Genomic DNA, 18,979 nt, shown 5'->3' with positions numbered 1-18,979 from the left:
GGGGATAAAGGGATGGGGATAAAGGGATGGGGATAAAGGGATGGGGATAAAGGGATGGAGGGATAAAGGGATGGGGATAAAGGGATGGAGGGATAAAGGGATGGAGGGATAAAGGGATGGGGATAAAGGGATGGAGGGATAAAGGGATGGGGATAAAGGGATGGAGGGATAAAGGGATGGAGGGATAAAGGGATGGGGATAAAGGGATGGGGATAAAGGGATGGAGGGATAAAGGGATGGAGGGATAAAGGGATGGGGATAAAGGGATGGGGGATAAAGGGATGGGGGATAAAGGGATGGGGGATAAAGGGATGGGGGATAAAGGGATGGGGGATAAAGGGATGGGGGATAAAGGGATGGGGATAAAGGGATGGGGGATAAAGGGATGGGGATAAAGGGATGGGGGATAAAGGGATGGGGATAAAGGGATGGGGATAAAGGGATGGGGGATAAAGGGATGGGGATAAAGGGATGGAGGGATAAAGGGATGGGGGATAAAGGGATGGGGGATAAAGGGATGGGGATAAAGGGATGGGGGATAAAGGGATGGGGATAAAGGGATGGGGGATAAAGGGATGGGGATAAAGGGATGGGGATAAAGGGATGGGGGATAAAGGGATGGGGATAAAGGGATGGAGGGATAAAGGGATGGAGGGATAAAGGGATGGAGGGATAAAGGGGTGGAGGGATAAAGGGGTGGAGGGATAAAGGGATGGAGGGATAAAGGGGTGGAGGGATAAAGGGATGGGGGGATAAAGGGATGGAGGGATAAAGGGGTGGAGGGATAAAGGGATGGAGGGATAAAGGGATGGAGGGATAAAGGGATGGAGGGATAAAGGGATGGGGGGATAAAGGGATGAGGGATAAAGAGATGGGGGATAAAGGGATGGAGGGATAAAGGGATGGAGGGATAAAGGGATGGGGATAAAGGGATGGAGGGATAAAGGGATGGAGGGATAAAGGGATGGAGGGATAAGGGATGGGGGATAAAGGGATGGAGGGATAAAGGGATGGAGGGATAAAGGGATGGAGGGATAAAGGGATGGAGGGATAAAGGGATGGGGGGATAAAGGGATGGGGATAAAGGGATGGGGATAAAGGGATGGAGGGATAAAGGGATGGAGGGATAAAGGGATGGGGGATAAAGAGATGGGGGATAAAGGGATGGGTGATAAAGGGATGGAGGGATAAAGGGATTGGGATAAAGGGATGGGGATAAAGGGATGGAGGGATAAAGGGATGGAGGGATAAAGGGATGGGGATAAAGGGATGGAGAAAAAGGGATGGAGGGATAAAGGGATGGAGGGATAAAGGGATGGGGATAAAGGGATGGAGGGATAAAGGGATGGAGGGATAAAGGGATGGAGGGATAAAGGGATGGGGGATAAAGGAATGGGGGATAAAGGGATGGAGGGATAAAGGGAGGGAGGGATAAAGGGATGGAGGGATAAAGGGATGGAGGGATAAAGGGATGGGGGATAAAGGGATGGAGGGATAAAGGGATGGAGGGATAAAGAGATGGAGGGATAAAGGGATGGAGGGATAAAGGGATGGGGATAAAGGGATGGGGATAAAGGGATGGGGATAAAGGGATGGAGGGATAAAGGGATAGAGGGATAAAGGGATGGGGATAAAGGGATGGAGGGATAAAGGGATGGAGGGATAAAGGGATGGAGGGATAAAGGGATGGAGGGATAAAGGGGTGGAGGGATAAAGGGATGGAGGGATGGAGGGATAAAGGGATGGAGGGATAAAGGGATGGGGATAAAGGGATGGGGATAAAGGGATGAGGGATAAAGGGATGGAGGGATAAAGGGATGGAGGGATAAAGGGATGGAGGGATGGAGGGATAAAGGGATGGAGGGATAAAGGGATGGAGAGATAAAGGGATGGAGGGATAAAGGGATGGAGGGATAAAGGGATGGAGGGATAAAGGGATGGAGGGATAAAGGGATGGAGGGATAAAGGGATGGAGGGATAAAGGGACGGAGGGATAAAGGGATGGGGAAAGGACAATATGCAGTCAGAACAGATACAGTAAGTGATGAAACCGATCAAGTAGCTCTTCACATTTGGTCATACAAAAACACTATCGCCAAATCTAAACAAAACATGCCTTAGACAAGGCAGGCCTGGGCAGTGGTGTAAAGTACTTAAGTAAAAATCATTTAAAGTACTACTTAAGTAGTTTTTTGAGGAATCTGGTTTGCTTGATATAAGGAATTTGAAATAATGTATACTTTTACTTTTGATACTTAGGTATATTTTAAACCAAATACTTTTACTCAAGTAGAATTTTACTTAGTGATTTTTACTTTTACTTGAGTGATTTTTCCATCAAGGTATCTTTACTTTTACTCAAGTATGACAACATATACCTGTCATACAAATAATATCACAATTCACAAGTCATTGCCCCTGACCATATCCCATTTACCCCATTCATAATAAATGACCAATGGAAACCACTGTAATAGGTCATTTTCTTTAGTAGTGCATAATCATAGCATTAAAATGTTATGCATTATAATTCATCCTGCTTTTTAGGAGTGATTCTCTTCTGTGATGTTCACCTGAAAGTGAGCACTTACCCTTTCCCATTCTTAAAATGACCTTCACCTTCAGTGCAACCTTAGAACCAAGCCGCATGCATGAACACAACTTCCCTACCATCTTTGACGATGGGTCGAAATGTGACGCCCTCCATCGACCTAATCAACATTAATTAAACCGATAACATTCCATCCAAATCTGAATGTATTCACCTTCACTGTACACTCGATTTTCAAGACACGACAGCATTTGCACAAGAACCAACCTTGCATGCATCGGAGTCGAATACATTCCTAGAAATAGTATTACTGAAGTGTTCATGCATACTTATTCAGCCACTGGATAAGCATTTTAGAAGAGCAGAACTCTCTTGCTAACACGATACTAAAGCATCTTGTGGCAGAATATCGTTGTAGTCACTAAACACTACGGTGCTTCCATGCCAAAGTCTTCTGTAAGCAAGCACAACGTAGCAGCATAATGTCACGGCTACTGTAGTCCTTAAATGACTATATGAATGACGCACTGTGTGGTTACGTCACATCTTCAAAGTGAATGCCTGAATGAAAAACGTGGACTCTGTGAGGGCTGAGCATTTCAACATCTTCATTAACCTAGCCGTAAACACCAAGCCATACTGTTAATGGGCATCAAGGCTCGCCAAACGAACGCACACAAGCTTTTAGGATACTATGAGCAGGGCACTACCAGTCAGCGGCAATGTTTAGGCAGGTTGCTAGGCAGGCTCCTACTTGTTCTCTCTTAGTCAACGGAGGAGGAGGTGGAGGAGGAAGAGAGGTAACCATAGGATCTATCTCCTGTACGGGCACAGCATTACTTCACTTAGAGGATTGTTTTATACTAGTTCACATGAATGTTTCAGTTCAATATTAGGCTGCTTTTCTTGAATATTTTCTTGAGACTTGGATCACTTACTAAGGGCGTGATTGTGTAAGTTCTTTAGTGTTTACACGGAATGATCAACCTGTAGTTGTATCAGGGCAAAGAGAAACTAGTTTCCAAAAATATGGAGAATCTCCATTGGTGGTGTTTTAGTCCAGGACGAGGCTTAATTTGGGTCAGGGAAACTGGCCCTCGGTGTAAGGCTTGACACTTAGAGGCTACAGTTTTGAAAAGCAAGAGAAAGGAAGCCCAACATGTTGTGGTCTCGATCCTCCACCGTTATCCCTAGGTGTGCACTTGCACACTATCTCACATGGATTTAACAATGGCGGAACCTCCCTCCAGCCACTGCTTAAATCATCCCTATGCTTTAAAATCCATGTGCACACTTCTGGACAAGGGTGGATAAGTGAAACATGTCCATTGTCTATCTGGGTTGAGAGAGGGGCAGGACTCTATACCTGATCCACCTCTCCCTGGGTAATAGGCTGGGTCTGGAAGCGGCTGTTGGCTCTGCGCTGACGGGTGTCGCCCCTGGAGGCCCCAGCCCCCTCTGCAGCAGGCTTTGAGGGCTGCTTGGACAGCTGGTTGAACAGGGCCATCTTCTCTGCAAGGCTGTGAGGGGAAAGGTAACATACTGGATGTCAGTGTGTGGTCTGTCACTAGGGTCTATGTCCCCATCACTTCCATTGAATGTTAGCTAGCGGTAAGTCAAGTTAGCTGAAGTTTTTAGTGGCTATTTAAAGAAACATGGATTACAGTTACTCCTGGCCCATAGACTTCTTTCAGGGTGTGGACCCATCTCAAATCAAGTTGTACAATTTAAGACATGTTGCCATGAGTTCAAAGAGAATTAAAACCAAGCTTCAATTACAACTTATGAAGTGAATGCTGGCTTTTTGCTATTTTTTTCAATGTGATCTATTTTTGCTTCCAAACACCCTTTAATGTGTTTACATAAGAGGATAAGAGTTGAGCACATTCTCTCTTTTTACCTGAGAGTTGAAAGGTCGGGCTCATCTGGACCCAGGTCCTCCATTATCTCGTCAGGCCCAGGCCCTGCTCCATCTCCTTTGGGCTGGGCCTCCCTCTCCCTTTCTTTCTCCCCGTCCTGCTCTCCAATGCTCCGCACCATAGAGCCATGCTGCGATGCCTCCTGCAGGCTGGGAGGAGGAAGCACACACAGACACACAGACACAGACACAGACACACACACACAGACACACACACAGACACACACACACAGACACACACACAGACACACACACAGACACACACACACAGGGGATGAGTGCAGATTGTGCTGCTATGAGTTAACAGCTGTAGGGCCATATATGACACTGTATTATAATGTACCATACTGTACAATTGACGGACAGTATCTAGCAAGAGCATGTCAACATGCTAGATGATCAATTAGGTAATCAAAACACATTCTGTGAAGTGGCAATACTACATTGTTAATAGTCAGACGAATCAGAAGCTTGCACTGAGCTCAACTACATGAACACAATAATGCTTAAGCCCTGGTGATACTTATGATCAAACTAACACTCATCTTCATAAAGCATGTACAGTATCCTGTGAATAGCATCAAGTTCAGTCATTGATATTCCTGATCAGAACATGATACCGAAACGCTGCAGCCCGATTCTCCACCCTTCTCTGAAAGAGTGCAATTGTACACTCCCTGTCATGGATTTAAAAGCATTGGAGAGTGGAGCACTCAGGATGGTGGATAAGGGTAGTAAGCATTGGCAAGTGCATACTTTGGAGAAGGGTGGAGAATCAAGATGTAGCCATTGGGTGGCAACAGGAGTTATAAGTAGATGTGTGAGGCCTGCACTGAGATAATCATGGTGCTCATGCAGTCGGCCATCTGTACTAGAGGATATGGACGGTTGGTTCTCTCAGCATGTTAAGTTTAACCTCAGTCGGTAAACAAACCGGGTGCTACGCGCTCGCCCGACACGTGAACCTGACACACTGAGCTTTAACTGGCTTTACCTTTGACCTTTTCTCCCTCAGTCATAGCTTTAGAAGACGTGTGACACATTTCAACATAGGAACTTAAAGGGATAGTTCTCACCCGCATTACAAAATGACATGGCTAGGTAAACAAAACCAAAAATATAACCAAAACCAAAGACAGCATGGATTGCTGTCTTATCTCGTCCACGGACTGTTTACAAGGAATACCAATATGCCATTTTGTAATTTAGGTGAACTATCCCTTAAAGAGTACAAACAACACTGAAAGCAGTAGGGGAGAGTGGGGTACCCTTTCTTTCTAGGAAACCATACACAAAACAAATCATGTGACCAAATATTTAGGAAGATGTCATCATTTCATTGTTTCCACTAGATAGCCCAAACACAAAGTCAAAATTGGCTATTGTAAAAAGTCATGAAAACAATAATGTGCTTTTCGGTCGTAATTTAAAGCTAGCATTAAGCATAAGGTTAGCAGTGTGGTTAAGGTTATGGTTAATGTGTGGGTTAGGCTTAAAATTTGATTTTAAGAGGACAAATTGTAGAAGCAGGCAGGGTTTATGACTTTGTGACCATGTTAATTAGTGACAACCTGTGAAGGAGTCTGTGAAGGAAGAAACCACATGGAAAAAGTATTTATTTAGATAATTTTTTTTAAATGTAATTTGAATTCATTTTTCCGATAGAATGATCTCCATGCATTGTAATTTATAAATTGATAAGAGCTAATCCGTTTGGATAAATGGATTGTAAATATAAACGACAAATGTTTTAGACCTAGTTTACCTTATGATCGCTGGATGTAATTGTGAAAGCAGTCATATTTCAGCAAACGGAAAAGCATGTCAACTTGACAGGTATTTTGGCCTCTTTTCAAGTCTGCCCGAACTTTTCAGTTATTTTGAACCATTTCTCTCATATGAATACTAGCCACTATTGGTAGCCACATACATAACTGTCACTTGGGTGAAATGACTGTTAGTTTCCTTCAATTTGTAGCCTACATTTCGCATCATACCATTACATCGTTAGTTGACCTTTCTTTCCACTGTCACATCTGTGTGGTTGGTTCTGATGGTCGCTACAAATAGTGGATCAGATTAGGATAAAGTATTACAAGTTGTGCAATAACTTGGGACGTGTAGCTTATTTGAATCATTATGGAACGCAGATCATACCTAGCAGGTTAAACCTGGCGCCTGGCGCACGTTTCACGACAAACAGGACCTTTTGTCATCACAGTTCTGTGATTAGTGAAGATTAGGGTAGACTTATAGGACTATTGCTCAAACCCTATTGTTCACTTCTCACCTTCCAACATGTCATGGATTGAACCATTTTAATATGGCAACTTTCAGGATACATGAAACCACTGTATGTTTTATATATTTTGTGTGCAAAGGCTGTCCAACTCTGTTTATGTATGGTTCATAAATACTTCCCATACCCTAAATAAAGATCAGAATATTTTTTTATCTACCAATTGGTGCTGAAAAGGAGACGAATATGCAGGTATTTAGATGGCTTTCTTTCATTGATCCCTATTCTGAACATGTCTCTCGATAAACAGTATATTCTACTGAGACTGTCGAGATTTGTTTTTAAATTAATGGTACACCATATTTAAAGGGAAGGCTTTACATAAATGTACTGAAAACCCTATTGAATAAAAACTCCACAAGAAAATCGGTTGGCTAGCAAGTGGGAGGGTTTTCAGTAGTTTAATTGTATTTATTTAGTGTGCGCAAGGGAGCCACTCCTGCAAAACCCATTACGCACCTGCATACGCTAAGTCTGAATACCAACTAGTGCTTAAATCAAAACGTGTAAAAAAATTATAGATTTCCTAAGTCTGAATACCAACTAGTGCTTAAAACAAAACGTGTAAAAAAATTATAGATTTCCTAAGTCTGAATACCAACTAGTGCTTAAAACAAAACGTGTAAAAAAATTATAGATTTCCTAAGTCTGAATACCAACTAGTGCTTAAATCAAAACGTGTAAAAAAATTATAGATTTCCTAAGTCTGAATACCAACTAGTGCTTAAATCAAAACGTAAAAAAAATTATAGATTTCCTAAGTCTGAATACCAACTAGTGCTCAAATCAAAACGTCTGAATCGGGACCAGTACGCATAGTAATTTGCCGTGTGTCATGGTTATGAACTCAAGATAGCCGTTTGTATTGTTACAGAGCAGACATCATCATGCCCCGTGTATACAAATGTAAAACAGGCAGAGGTCTAGCTCCCCTTGAGGTTCATGAGAAAGCAGCCAAGGAAGTTGTGGATGAAAAAAAATAGACTGAATGATACTGAAGAGTTACAATGACAAAAAAAAAGAACACAAACATGTACCTGTACGAATGAGAGGCTTTGATAGAGTATCAGAGGCATACAAGGTCTTATCTGATGACACGGATTCCGAGCTTGCTAATCAAGAATTTTGCGGACCAGTTGCATGGACCTCAAATGCAAAGAACGTGCCTACAAATTGTCACTTCGGAAACAGCATCCATGTCCCAGACAACTGGTCAATAAATGGAAGGGTAAGTAATATTTAACAGACAAATCTATATCTGAATATAGCATACATATTATTTAAGATATACAATATACCAAACCCCCCTTCCATGAAAACTTTGACCTAACCAGCACCATCACCCACTTACCCCAAGGTGGCTCAACATACCCTGCACATACTAGGGGTAAGTTGTGCCAAGAGATAACTTATTTTAAAATAAAAATGGTTATGTTTACATTAATTCTGATTATTTTCAGGGATACACAAAATCCTGAAATATATGTAGAGTTCTTTGTTAGAAAGAAAACTATATTTCCCTGGATGTAGTGATGCTGAATGTAAAAAAGGGCTCAACTTACCCCACTCTCCCCTAATGCTTGCGGAGTTGAAATGTACTAAAGAATCTATTGTGTTAAAACAAGTTTATTCCCCCTATAAGGTTCAACTTCACACAGCTATTCCAAGAAAACAAGCAAGCAGCATGTGAGTGGGCACTATGAACACTATAAACAGCAGAGGGCACTGTAGAGCAGATGTCTGCTTGCCTAGTACATTCCACCTGTAGCTCTAGACAACAACTACAGATTTTCTTTATTTTACCTTTATTTAACTAGGCAAGTCAGTTAAGAACAAATTCTTATTTTCAATGACGGCCTAGGAACAGTGGGTTAACTATCAGAAGAATTAATGAAGTTTCAAAATGATGGTAAATATCCCCAGATTCCCATGTTTTCCAGGAATCCCAGTTGGAAGATTCTTTGAATCACGGAATAAGAAGGACATCCGGAATCAACTAGGATTTTAGAAATGTACTGCAATTTTTTGAAACACTATGAATGAATCAATAATAACTTATATCCATGCATTGCCACTCAAGAAAATGCAAAGCTAAATGGAAGATGAAAAACATCAGTCTTGCATGGAGTAAGAGAAGAGAGGAGGCATGCAAGGTTTACTTGTATATCAATTAGGTAAACCCATGGTAATCCCATGTCAAGCACACACACACACACACACACCTGTAACTGGTCATGGTGGTGCTGACTACAGTGGGGCTGGGGATACGTGCTACTGTGGTGTGGACCGTCACCGATTGTGAGGACAGAGCAGAGACACTTTATACGTGCAGAAAGGTGTCCCACATAGACAGGGACAGTCACATAGGGAAAGGAGTCACAGAGAGATAGAGAGAGAGATAGCGAGAGAGAGAGAGAAAGAGAGATAAAAGCGAGAGAAGTCACAAAGCAGCAGACAAGAGAATCAGAGAAAAAAAAAGAAGTAGACAGGGGAAAAGAGTCAAACAAGAACATCACAAGAAGAGAGATTGGAAAGAATATCTTTGCTTTGGCCAAGAGTTGTCATTTTTTTACCCTTCCATTGTAAACTAAATGACGGCAAGGCAGCACTTAGTAATGATCAGAGAGTGTCAGACGTACGTGTGAGCGATGTCCACTTCCTCATTGGTGATAGGCTGTGTGCGCGCACGGTCCTGGACTCGTCTCAGGCGCCTCTCCACGGCAGGGTTACGGGACCGCGGTTTGGGGACGCTATCTGTGGTCTTCTCCAGCTCCTGTGGAGTGGAACGAAGAGACACATGCTTATAGTAAATCTCTGCTCATCAACAACATGCATCAAACCATGGGAATATACTATTTGCGACGGTTCCCGACACAGATTAAGTCTGGACTGAAAGCATGCTCAATGGAGAATGTCAATTGAAATCTTTTTAGTTCAGGACTAGGCTTAATATGTGGGAAACCGGCCCTCAATGTAAACAACTACACACAAGGCAGATACTGTACCCTAAATAGTGACCTCTTAGCAGCCACACTCATCTTAGCTCTCTCATCAAGCTTCTCTTCGTCAGCTGAAAAAGGGAAGGGCGAACAATTGTCAGTCCACAACACATCCACAATACTAAGGTAAACCCACTGAGGAGTGCAATTCATGGGTTGAATTTTATTCATTTCAGAATTTACAAATTGACCCCAACCCTGGTGTGAATGTATTTCCTTGACCTCAAACACATGTAACCTAAAATCACCCTGCCAGACACAGTAAATGAATCTAGAGGAGGTTTATTCTTTGTTCAACACCATTCTAATCTTTGTTAACCTCAACAAATCACTCAGACACATCCATCCATTGTGTTGTCAGATGGTGAGCATTATGGCTAATGAATAGTTATTCAACTAAGAGTGGTGTTGGTAACTAAATAAAGCAAATCATCTCCACTGATACTTGCCTTCTGGGTTCTGTAGCTCGGTTGGACTCAGACGAGACCTGAGGGAGAAAACAAACAAGACATTGATCCAAATAGACTCAAGAATGGTCTTTTGCTATACGGCACAAGAGACACATTTATTGAGAGCATAAAATCCCCATGGTCTGCACCATGTATCCCACAAACTCCAGGGGAAGAAAGAAAAGCCAATGTCCACAGTGCACCCACTGGTGATCTTAGCAAATGTATTCTGTGTACCTTTTCTGAGAGACCTGTCCCTCAGGGCCTTCAATACCTATCAGACTCTGCAGAGGTTACGGACTGTCCTAAACTTCTCACCTATCAGACTCTAGCCGCTCTGCAGAGGTTATGGGCAGAGTCCTAAACCTCTCACCTATCAGACTCCAGCCGCTCGGCAGAGGTTATGGGCAGAGTCCTAAACCTCTCAGATATCAGACTCTAGCCGCTCTGCAGTGGTTATGGGCTGCGTCCTAAACCTCTCACCTATCAGACTCCAGCCGCTCTTCAGAGGTTATGGGCAGAGTCCTAAACCTCTCAGATATCAGACTCTAGCCGCTCTGCAGAGGTTATGGGCAGAGTCCTAAACCTCTCACCTATCAGACTCCAGCCGCTCTTCAAAGGTTATGGGCAGAGTCCTAAACCTCTCAGATATCAGACTCTAGCCGCTCTGCAGTGGTTATGGGCTGCATCCTAAACCTCTCACCTATCAGACTCTAGTCGCTCTGCAGAGGTTATGGGCTGCATCCTAAACCTCTCACCTATCAGACTCTAGCCGCTCTGCAGTGGTTATGGGCTGCGTCCTAAATCTCTCAGAGGACTTGCGGATGTCTCCAGGGGTGATGTAGCGCCGCGGCCTCCGTGCTGTGCCACGCTCCCGATCAGCGCTCCCAGCAGCCGGATCTACTTCCATGGCAGTAAGCTCTACTTTAGTTGGCTCCCTTTGTAGGGTCACGTGTTGGGATGGAGAGAGCGACGAAGGCAACAGAAAATGAGGATAATAGTGAGAGAACGAACGGCAAGGTCAGTTTTCTTCCACAGCAATCCAGACATCCAGGTTAGAGGTGAAGTCACGCACAAGACGATCACACCGCAAAAATTAATTGTCCCCAAAATGAGGGATTTTGTCACCAGCCCAATTGTGTCCGAACCCACACACAGCACAACATGCAGCAACAAACCCCATCAAGTTGGCCCAACAGGCTGACAATAACAGAATATGTCCAAGCAGCTGGCTAAACAAATAATAAGTTATCCCCCCATACTTGCTTGGAAGATCTCTTGATATCACGTTTGATTATTCAATATACTGCACTCAAAAAACACACAAGCAGAAACATCTCAAGCCTCATGTTAGGATGAGAGTCTATATTAGTGTTAGACAAAGCAAACTGATTAAAGAGATTAAACATGCTGTTCCACCTACAGCTCCGGCTTCCTGTTGGCGTTCTCCAGATATGAGTGTCGGAGCTGGGCCACGGAGACCCTGGTATCCAAGGTCCCCACCTCCCCATTGGGCAGTACCCCCACTGCCACCCGTCCCTCCCTGGCCAGGTGGGCTGCCATGGTAGCCTCTCTGCTGGCGGCTGCCCTCTCCATGCTCCTATAGGCAGCCGACCGCTGACTTACGCCGATGTCGGACATGGAGCGCGTGCGGACTTTGAGCTTGGGGGGCCCAGCCTGCCCGGCTGGCTCCATGCTCCTGTGTCTGGCCTGAGGGAGGTAGGCACCCTTCTGGAGGTAGACGGCCGAGTCACCCTGCTGCTGGTCCTGCAGGCCGTGTTGACCTTGGAGGTCCTGCTGACTCTGGGGGTGCGGATGCTGCTGGAGAGGCTCAGGAGCCTGTTGCTGCTGGCTGGGCTGGGAGTGGGAGGTCTCCATGCGACTGACTGGACCTGTCTCCTTTGTGTCCTGGCTGTGGCTGGACCAGTGCTGCTGCTGCTCCCTGGGCCTAGTCTCCCACTCCTCCGAGTCCGCCCGACTCGTTCTCCTCCCTCCAGACTTATAGCTCTCATACTCCATGGCGGTTGAGGTGGTGGAGTCGTCCTGGCGGCTGACTGGCCCCAGGTGGGGCTCCCCTCTCTGGGGGTCATCCACACTCTTCTCCCTGCGGCGGATCTCTGAGGGCAGCACGGCCTTCCGGCTCTTCAGCAGCCCCTCGGTGTGAACCTCCTCTCTCAGCGCCTGCCTGCCCTCCCTGTGGGTCTCCCTCTGGGTCGTGTAGATGTGGTCAGTGCTCACCCTCCTCCTTGGAGTATCCACCTCCACCACAGGGGCTCCAGGGAGCTTGGTGGTCACAGGGGCCGGCATGGCTAGGTAAGGCTGAGGGTCCATGTGGGTCGCCTGGTGACTCCCCTGATGGGTACCCTGGTGGCCCATGGCGGGGCCTGATGTGTGTGTGCGTGGTGCTGAGGCGTGGGGGTATGGGACGTGGGCGAAGGCAGGTTGGGAGGGCTGAGAGGAGGGGCCAGTCCTTTTGTAGGTGGCAGGGTCAGAGCTGTGGCCACGTTGGGGCATGTAGTGAGCTGTGGTGGTGTGAGCACGATCTCGGTGTCTCTTCACTGGGGGCTCTGGAGCTGGACCCCGCTCTGCAGGGGCCCTTTGGACGCCGCTCTCGTCTTTCGATACTCTCTCTCTTACTCTGATTCTTAAAGGGGGAAGAACCGATTAACGAACCATAGCACTCATTTTCCAATTGAAGACAATCAATGAGAGACCCAAATATAGTACCACAGTGCCCTTGTCAAACTGATGACGTAGTGATTTGAAATATGTCATTAAAACTGTGTCCAAAATATAGTGCCTGGTCAAAAGTAGTGCACTATTTCGGGAATAGGGTGCCATTTGGGATGCAGATTGAAATGCACACCAAGTCGACTATAAATGTCAAGTCCCTCTGGACAAAAGTGTATGCTTAAATAACTAATATGTAAATGTATGTTCCATGTTGTGGTTCAAGACTAATCCTTGCTATATCATATCTAGCTGACTCAAATTTCTCTATGCCAAAATGTGAGCGAGCCTAAACTATTTTTATCTATGACCCCTTGCTCTTAGCAGCCAAAGGTCATGTCAGGTTGCGTCCCAAATGGCAGGCCTCTGGTCAAAAGTAATGCACCAAATAGGCAATAGGGTGCCATTTATGACGCAGCACACGCTAATCTCCTTGTACACCACTAAGCCACCCCTAATTGACGGGCTGACGCTTCATTTGACATGGCATGGAAGGAGTTTAAACAGTATAAACACGCTCCATAGAGACAACAGCACATCTCCATTGTGATCTAACACTTCACTTATTGTTACTAGGCAGACAAGGTCACACGTAACCTGAGTGCCAATCTGTTTGTGCTACCATGCCAAGTCCTTGTCACTCATGTTGGGCAACGACAATGACAGCAATGGAGTTGGCAAAAGCACAAACAGATCTGGGATCAGGCTAGGCCACACAGGCTGCACTGCAGATCCTATGTTTGGTGGAGTGATTTCCACTTATATACCTGTTGGAAAGTTAAACATAGCTAGAACCTCTTTGTAAATTAACTGCTGTGTCTGTCAAACAGAGAGGCTATGAAATGAACCAGATAGCATTGTTTGCTAATAAATACAAGGGAACAGCCAAGTTTTACAATCCACCCGAGGTGTGTGTCCAAAATGCCACCCTATTCCCTATATAGTCCACTACTTTTGACCAGGGCTCATATAGGGCTCCGGTCAAAATGTGTGCATTACAGTATGTAGGGAATAGGACACCATTTGGAACACAACCCAGACCATGTTTCTACTGGCTTGGTGCAGGGCCTCAGTGGGGTGTGCTCGGTAGACCCACACTCACCTGTCCATACTCCTCAAAGTAAGGCTGGCCTGGCCATGGGCCCAGCACCTCTCACACTACAGCCCTGCCTTCAGCTGGCTAGTCATGCAGAGGATCTGGGACAAACTCCGCTCCAAAAATACACCCCACTAGCCTAGCGAACACTTTCCTCACGGTCGTAAGACCGGCCAAGCCTAGACAACCCTACACAGTCACTCTAGTGATATCCACTGTGTAGCCTACGTGTCTAGACAGAAAGTTAAGGCACTAATTGTAATCTTAAATAAAACATGATTTGTCATAGAAAACGGGTTAGGAGAAATGCGCAATCTGATTAGCTGAAATGCCGAAAGCAGCAATTCACAATTCCCCAATATCCAGCTGACTCTTGTCAACATGAATAATAAGGGTTTGTTTTCAGACTTCAGGTAATTTCACTGTAATTTTGACTGTGTCTCAGTGAGTGGGCAACCTATATGAGTGCAGACATACTTACTCAGCTGGCATTTTCTGACTCAGTGGACACGGCCACAAAGGCTGAGTTAGACCGAGCCTCTGACTAATGTTCACACCCCAACACCTACAATACTCAGTACTCACTCACATACAGCCCAACTCCTCTGCCTATCAAACTCAGGGCACACATAATGGCACCCTATGGCACCCTATTCCCAATATAGTGCATTACTTTTGACCAGAGCCCTTTGGTCTTGGTCTAAAATAGTACACTTTATAGGGAATAGGGTGCCATTTCAGACATAGGTAGAATCTGCTTGAACTGTGTCACACTGTCATTATGAATTGAATATATGTACATAGATAAATATGTACAACATAGTACATACAGAGAATTCCCCTGAGGGTTCAGGGAACAGAACCGAAAATGTAATTATTTGAGGTACATTACCCGAACCGAAAACAAAAGTAATCTATCTATACGGTTCCGGAACAGAACCGTTATTTTAAAAGCATGGGAACTGGTGAATAATGATATTTCACATTCCAGGCATTTTTTTGGGGGGTGCTACAAAAATCGCAACAAAGCATTTATGCAAAGCTCTCACTCTGTCACTCAGAAACTTATTCCAGCATCTGCCTGCCAGCTGAAAATATTTGCCAGTGGGTGTGTGTGGGGGCTACAGAGTCTGTGAGCGGAGCAGAGCTGGAGTGGAGCGAGGAGCAGAGCGTGCCCAATTTGACTAGAGCTTGGAGCAAGATTCCCAAAGGCTGGAGCGTTGGTCTTCTCGCCCACCCAATTTCGTTCCAGTAGCGCTCCAGTAGTGCTGACTTCACTAGCTCAGGGCACGCCCGGCCCAGCATGCATTTGTAGTCTACTTGTGTGCTGCTATAGCCCCTTGCTTTAGCTACTGTCATGGAGTCTGCAAAATATTTTCCTTAAGAAGCTAATAAAACACAGGTGCAAAATCAAGGTGACTTACAAAGATGAGGACCAAGAGCAAGAGAAGGAGTGTTGTGATGTAATGTCCACAACTAAAGAATCATTGTGGAATCTGATAAGACACGTATCCCAAAAGCATGATGGTGTAACCTACTTATTATGTGCACATGCTAAAAGAAAGCAACGAGTTGGGTAGATAACTGTCATTGTAGCAAACTATTTATAAATAAATCAAAATATGATCTCTTAAAGTTTATTACATTTTTGTTCTATTACCTATTTAACAGGCCATAATTGACTTTGGCCCTATAGGTCTGGCATGTTCCCACGTTCAAGGAGCTTTCTGTTTTGATTGAGTTATTTTGCCTAAAAACCATTAGGCCTACCTATAGAAAATAAAAAAAACAAAAAACACTCTTGCCCAGCCTGGCAAGAGTGGCCAAAATGGTGTTTAACATCCCCAGTGGCTCTGCAGGTGTGGAGAGGATTTCTCTGCTGCTGGCCGGCGTTGTGCCGAAAAGCTCCCCCCTGACAGAATTCCCCCTTCCCCCTTCGCGTGAACGAGCACACACTCAATTCTTCATTGCTGCGACTTTCTGATCACATTAGGCGACATTTCATGACATTTTTCATGTCGGTTTGATCACGGGGGGGGGGGGGGGGGGGGGGGGGGCACTAGTAATTTCTGCAGTATTAGACTCTCGTCACAAAAGGAAGTGGTTATTTAAGCAATAATAGTTTTCAGAGCCCTCTACTGTTCTCTCTATCCATCCCATCGTGCTTTTCCCTCTTATGGCTTTTCCTACATTTTCTTTACACTTTTCTTTTTTCGTTTTTAATAATGTAGGTACAGTAGTAATAATAAAATAATAATACAAATAATAAATCAAAAATGTGTACTCTGGGCGAAAAAGTGAGTGCATATCCATAATCACAGTAAACAGTTACAATAATCGAAAAAAATAAGAAATAAATAAATAAATGTATAATAATATATTTAACAAAATTATGACTGAATGTGCCTCCATGAAGAATCCCCTCCCCAATAGGTACCTTTGTCCTCAGTAGGACACCCCAGGCACCTCCACCATCAACCCTCAATAGGACACCCCCAGCACCTCCACCATCAACCCTCAATAGGACATCCCCAGCACCTCCACCATCAACCCTCAATAGGACACCCCCAGCACCTCCACCATCAACCCTCAATAGGACACCCCCAGCACCTCCACCATCAACCCTCAATAGGACACCCCCAGCACCTCCACCATCAACCCTCAATAGGACACCCCCAGCACCTCCACCATCCCCATCAACCTCCCCCCACCCCCCACCACAAAACACAATAATGATAATAATAATAGAAATTAAAATGTAAAAAATTAATACCAAGATATATATACACACACGTACAGTACATATACAGTGGGGCAAAAAAGTATTTAGTCAGCCACCAATTGTGCAAGTTCTCCCACTTAAAAAGATGAGAGAGGCCTGTAATTTTCATCATAGGTACACTTCAACTATGACAGACAAAATGAGAAAAAAAAGTTCCAGAAAATCACATTGTAGGATTTTTTATGAATTTATTTGCAAATTATGGTGGAAAATAAGTACAGTGCCTTGCGAAAGTATTCGGCCCCCTTGAACTTCGCGACCTTTTTCCACATTTCAGGCTTCAAACATAAAGATATAAAACTGTATTTTTTTTGTGAAGAATCAACAACAAGTGGGACACAATCATGAAGTGGAACGACATTTATTGGATATTTCAAACTTTTTTAACAAATCAAAAACTGAAAAATTGGGCGTGCAAAATTATTCAGCCCCTTTACTTTCAGTGCAACAAACTTTCTCCAGAAGTTCAGTGAGGATCTCTGAATGATCCAATGTTGACCTAAATGACTAATGATGATAAATACAATCCACCTGTGTGTAATCAAGTCTCCGTATAAATGCACCTGCACTGTGATAGTCTCAGAGGTCCGTTAAAAGCGCACAGAGCATCATGAAGAACAAGGAACACACCGAGATACTGTTGTGAAGAAGTTTAAAGCCGGATTTGGATACAAAAAGATTTCCCAAGCTTTAAACATCCCAAGGAGCACTGTGCAAGCAATAATATTGAAATGGAAGGAGTATCAGACCACTGCAAATCTACCAAGACCTGGCCGTCCCTCTAAACTTTCAGCTCATACAAGGAGAAGACTGATCAGAGATGCAGCCATCCAATCCAGAATCTGTGGAAAGAACTGAAAACTGCTGTTCACAAATGCTCTCCATCCAACCTCACTGAGCTCGAGCTGTTTTGCAAGGAGGAATGGGAAAACATTTCAGTCTCTCGATGTGCAAAACTGATAGAGACATACCCCAAGCGACTTACAGCTGTAATCGCAGCAAAAGGTGGCGCTACAAAGTATTAGCTTAAGGGGGCTGAATAATTTTGCACGCCCAATTTTTCAGTTTTTGATTTGTTAAAAAAGTTTGAAATATCCAATAAATGTCCTTCCACTTCATGATTGTGTCCCACTTGTTGTTGATTCTTCACAAAAAAAATGGTTTTATATCTTTATGTTTGAAGCCTGAAATGTGGCAAAAGGTCGCAAAGTTCAAGGGGGCCGAATACTTTCGCAAGGCACTGTATTTGGTCACCTACAAACAAGCAAGATTTCTGGCTCTCACAGACCTGTAACTTCTTCTTTAAGAGGCTCCTCTGTCCTCCACTCGTTACCCGCATTAATGGCACCTGTTTGAACTTGTTATCAGTATAAAAGAAACCTGTCCACAACCTCAAACAGTCACACGCCAAACTCCACTATGGCCAAGACCAAATAGCTGTCAAAGGACACCAGAAACAAAATTGTAGACCTGCACCAGGCTGGGAAGACTGAATCTGCAATAGGTAAGCAGCTTGGTTTGAAGAAATCAACTGTGGGAGCAATTATTAGGAAATGGAAGACATACAAGACCACTGATAATCTCCCTCGATCTGGGGCTCCACGCAAGATCTCACCCCGTGGGGTCAAAATGATCACAAGAACGGTGAGCAAAAATCCCAGAACCACACGGGGGGACCTAGTGAATGACCTGCAGAGAGCTGGGACCAAAGTAACAAAGCCTACCATCAGTCACACACTACGCCGCCAGGGACTCAAATCCTGCAGTGCCAGACGTGTCCCCCTGCTTAAGCCAGTACATGTCCAGGCCTGTCTGAAGTTTGCTAGAGAGCATTTGGATGATCCAGAGGAAGATTGGGAGAATGTCATATGGTCAGATGAAACCAAAATATAACTTTTTGGTAAAAACTCAACTCGTCGTGTTTGGAGGACAAAGAATGCTGAGTTGCATCCAAAGAACACCATACCTACTGTGAAGCATGGGGGTGGAAACATCATGCTTTGGGTCTGTTTTTCTGCAAAGGGACCAGGACGACTGATCCGTGTAAAGGAAAGAATGAATGGGGCCATGTATCGTGAGATTTTGAGTGAAAACCTCCTTCCATCAGCAAGGGCATTGAAGATGAAATGTGGCTGGGTCTTTCAGCATGACAATG

The 18,979-nt window shown here is 44.5% G+C and overlaps 1 protein-coding gene across 8 annotated transcripts in view; it reads right to left on the bottom strand.

Moving 5' to 3' along the window:
- The window catches only part of LOC110508334 (supervillin), a 69,873-nt gene that overhangs the window by 24,021 nt on the left and 26,873 nt on the right, over positions 1-18,979 (bottom strand). For 5 of the 8 annotated variants that reach the window (XM_036966661.1, XM_036966664.1, XM_036966662.1 and 2 more), the window contains 9 exons: positions 11,640-12,860; positions 10,975-11,154; positions 10,217-10,254; positions 9,774-9,838; positions 9,408-9,541; positions 8,991-9,086; positions 4,452-4,619; positions 3,918-4,071; positions 3,306-3,371 (listed from right to left, as the gene is read on the bottom strand). In XM_036966661.1, coding sequence (XP_036822556.1) covers positions 3,306-3,371; positions 3,918-4,071; positions 4,452-4,619; positions 8,991-9,086; positions 9,408-9,541; positions 9,774-9,838; positions 10,217-10,254; positions 10,975-11,154; positions 11,640-12,860 — 2,122 coding nt within the window. The remainder of the gene's footprint in view (positions 1-3,305; positions 3,372-3,917; positions 4,072-4,451; positions 4,620-8,990; positions 9,087-9,407; positions 9,542-9,773; positions 9,839-10,216; positions 10,255-10,974; positions 11,155-11,639; positions 12,861-18,979) is intronic. The other 3 variants (XM_036966666.1, XM_036966667.1, XM_036966665.1) reach the window with 2 other exon arrangements.

This window comes from Oncorhynchus mykiss, chromosome 28 (genome assembly GCF_013265735.2).
Source record: "Oncorhynchus mykiss isolate Arlee chromosome 28, USDA_OmykA_1.1, whole genome shotgun sequence".
NCBI classification, from domain to species: Eukaryota; Metazoa; Chordata; class Actinopteri; order Salmoniformes; family Salmonidae; genus Oncorhynchus; species Oncorhynchus mykiss.
Note: the sequence above shows the minus strand (reverse complement) of the source record. Positions and strands in the feature narration are given on the sequence as shown.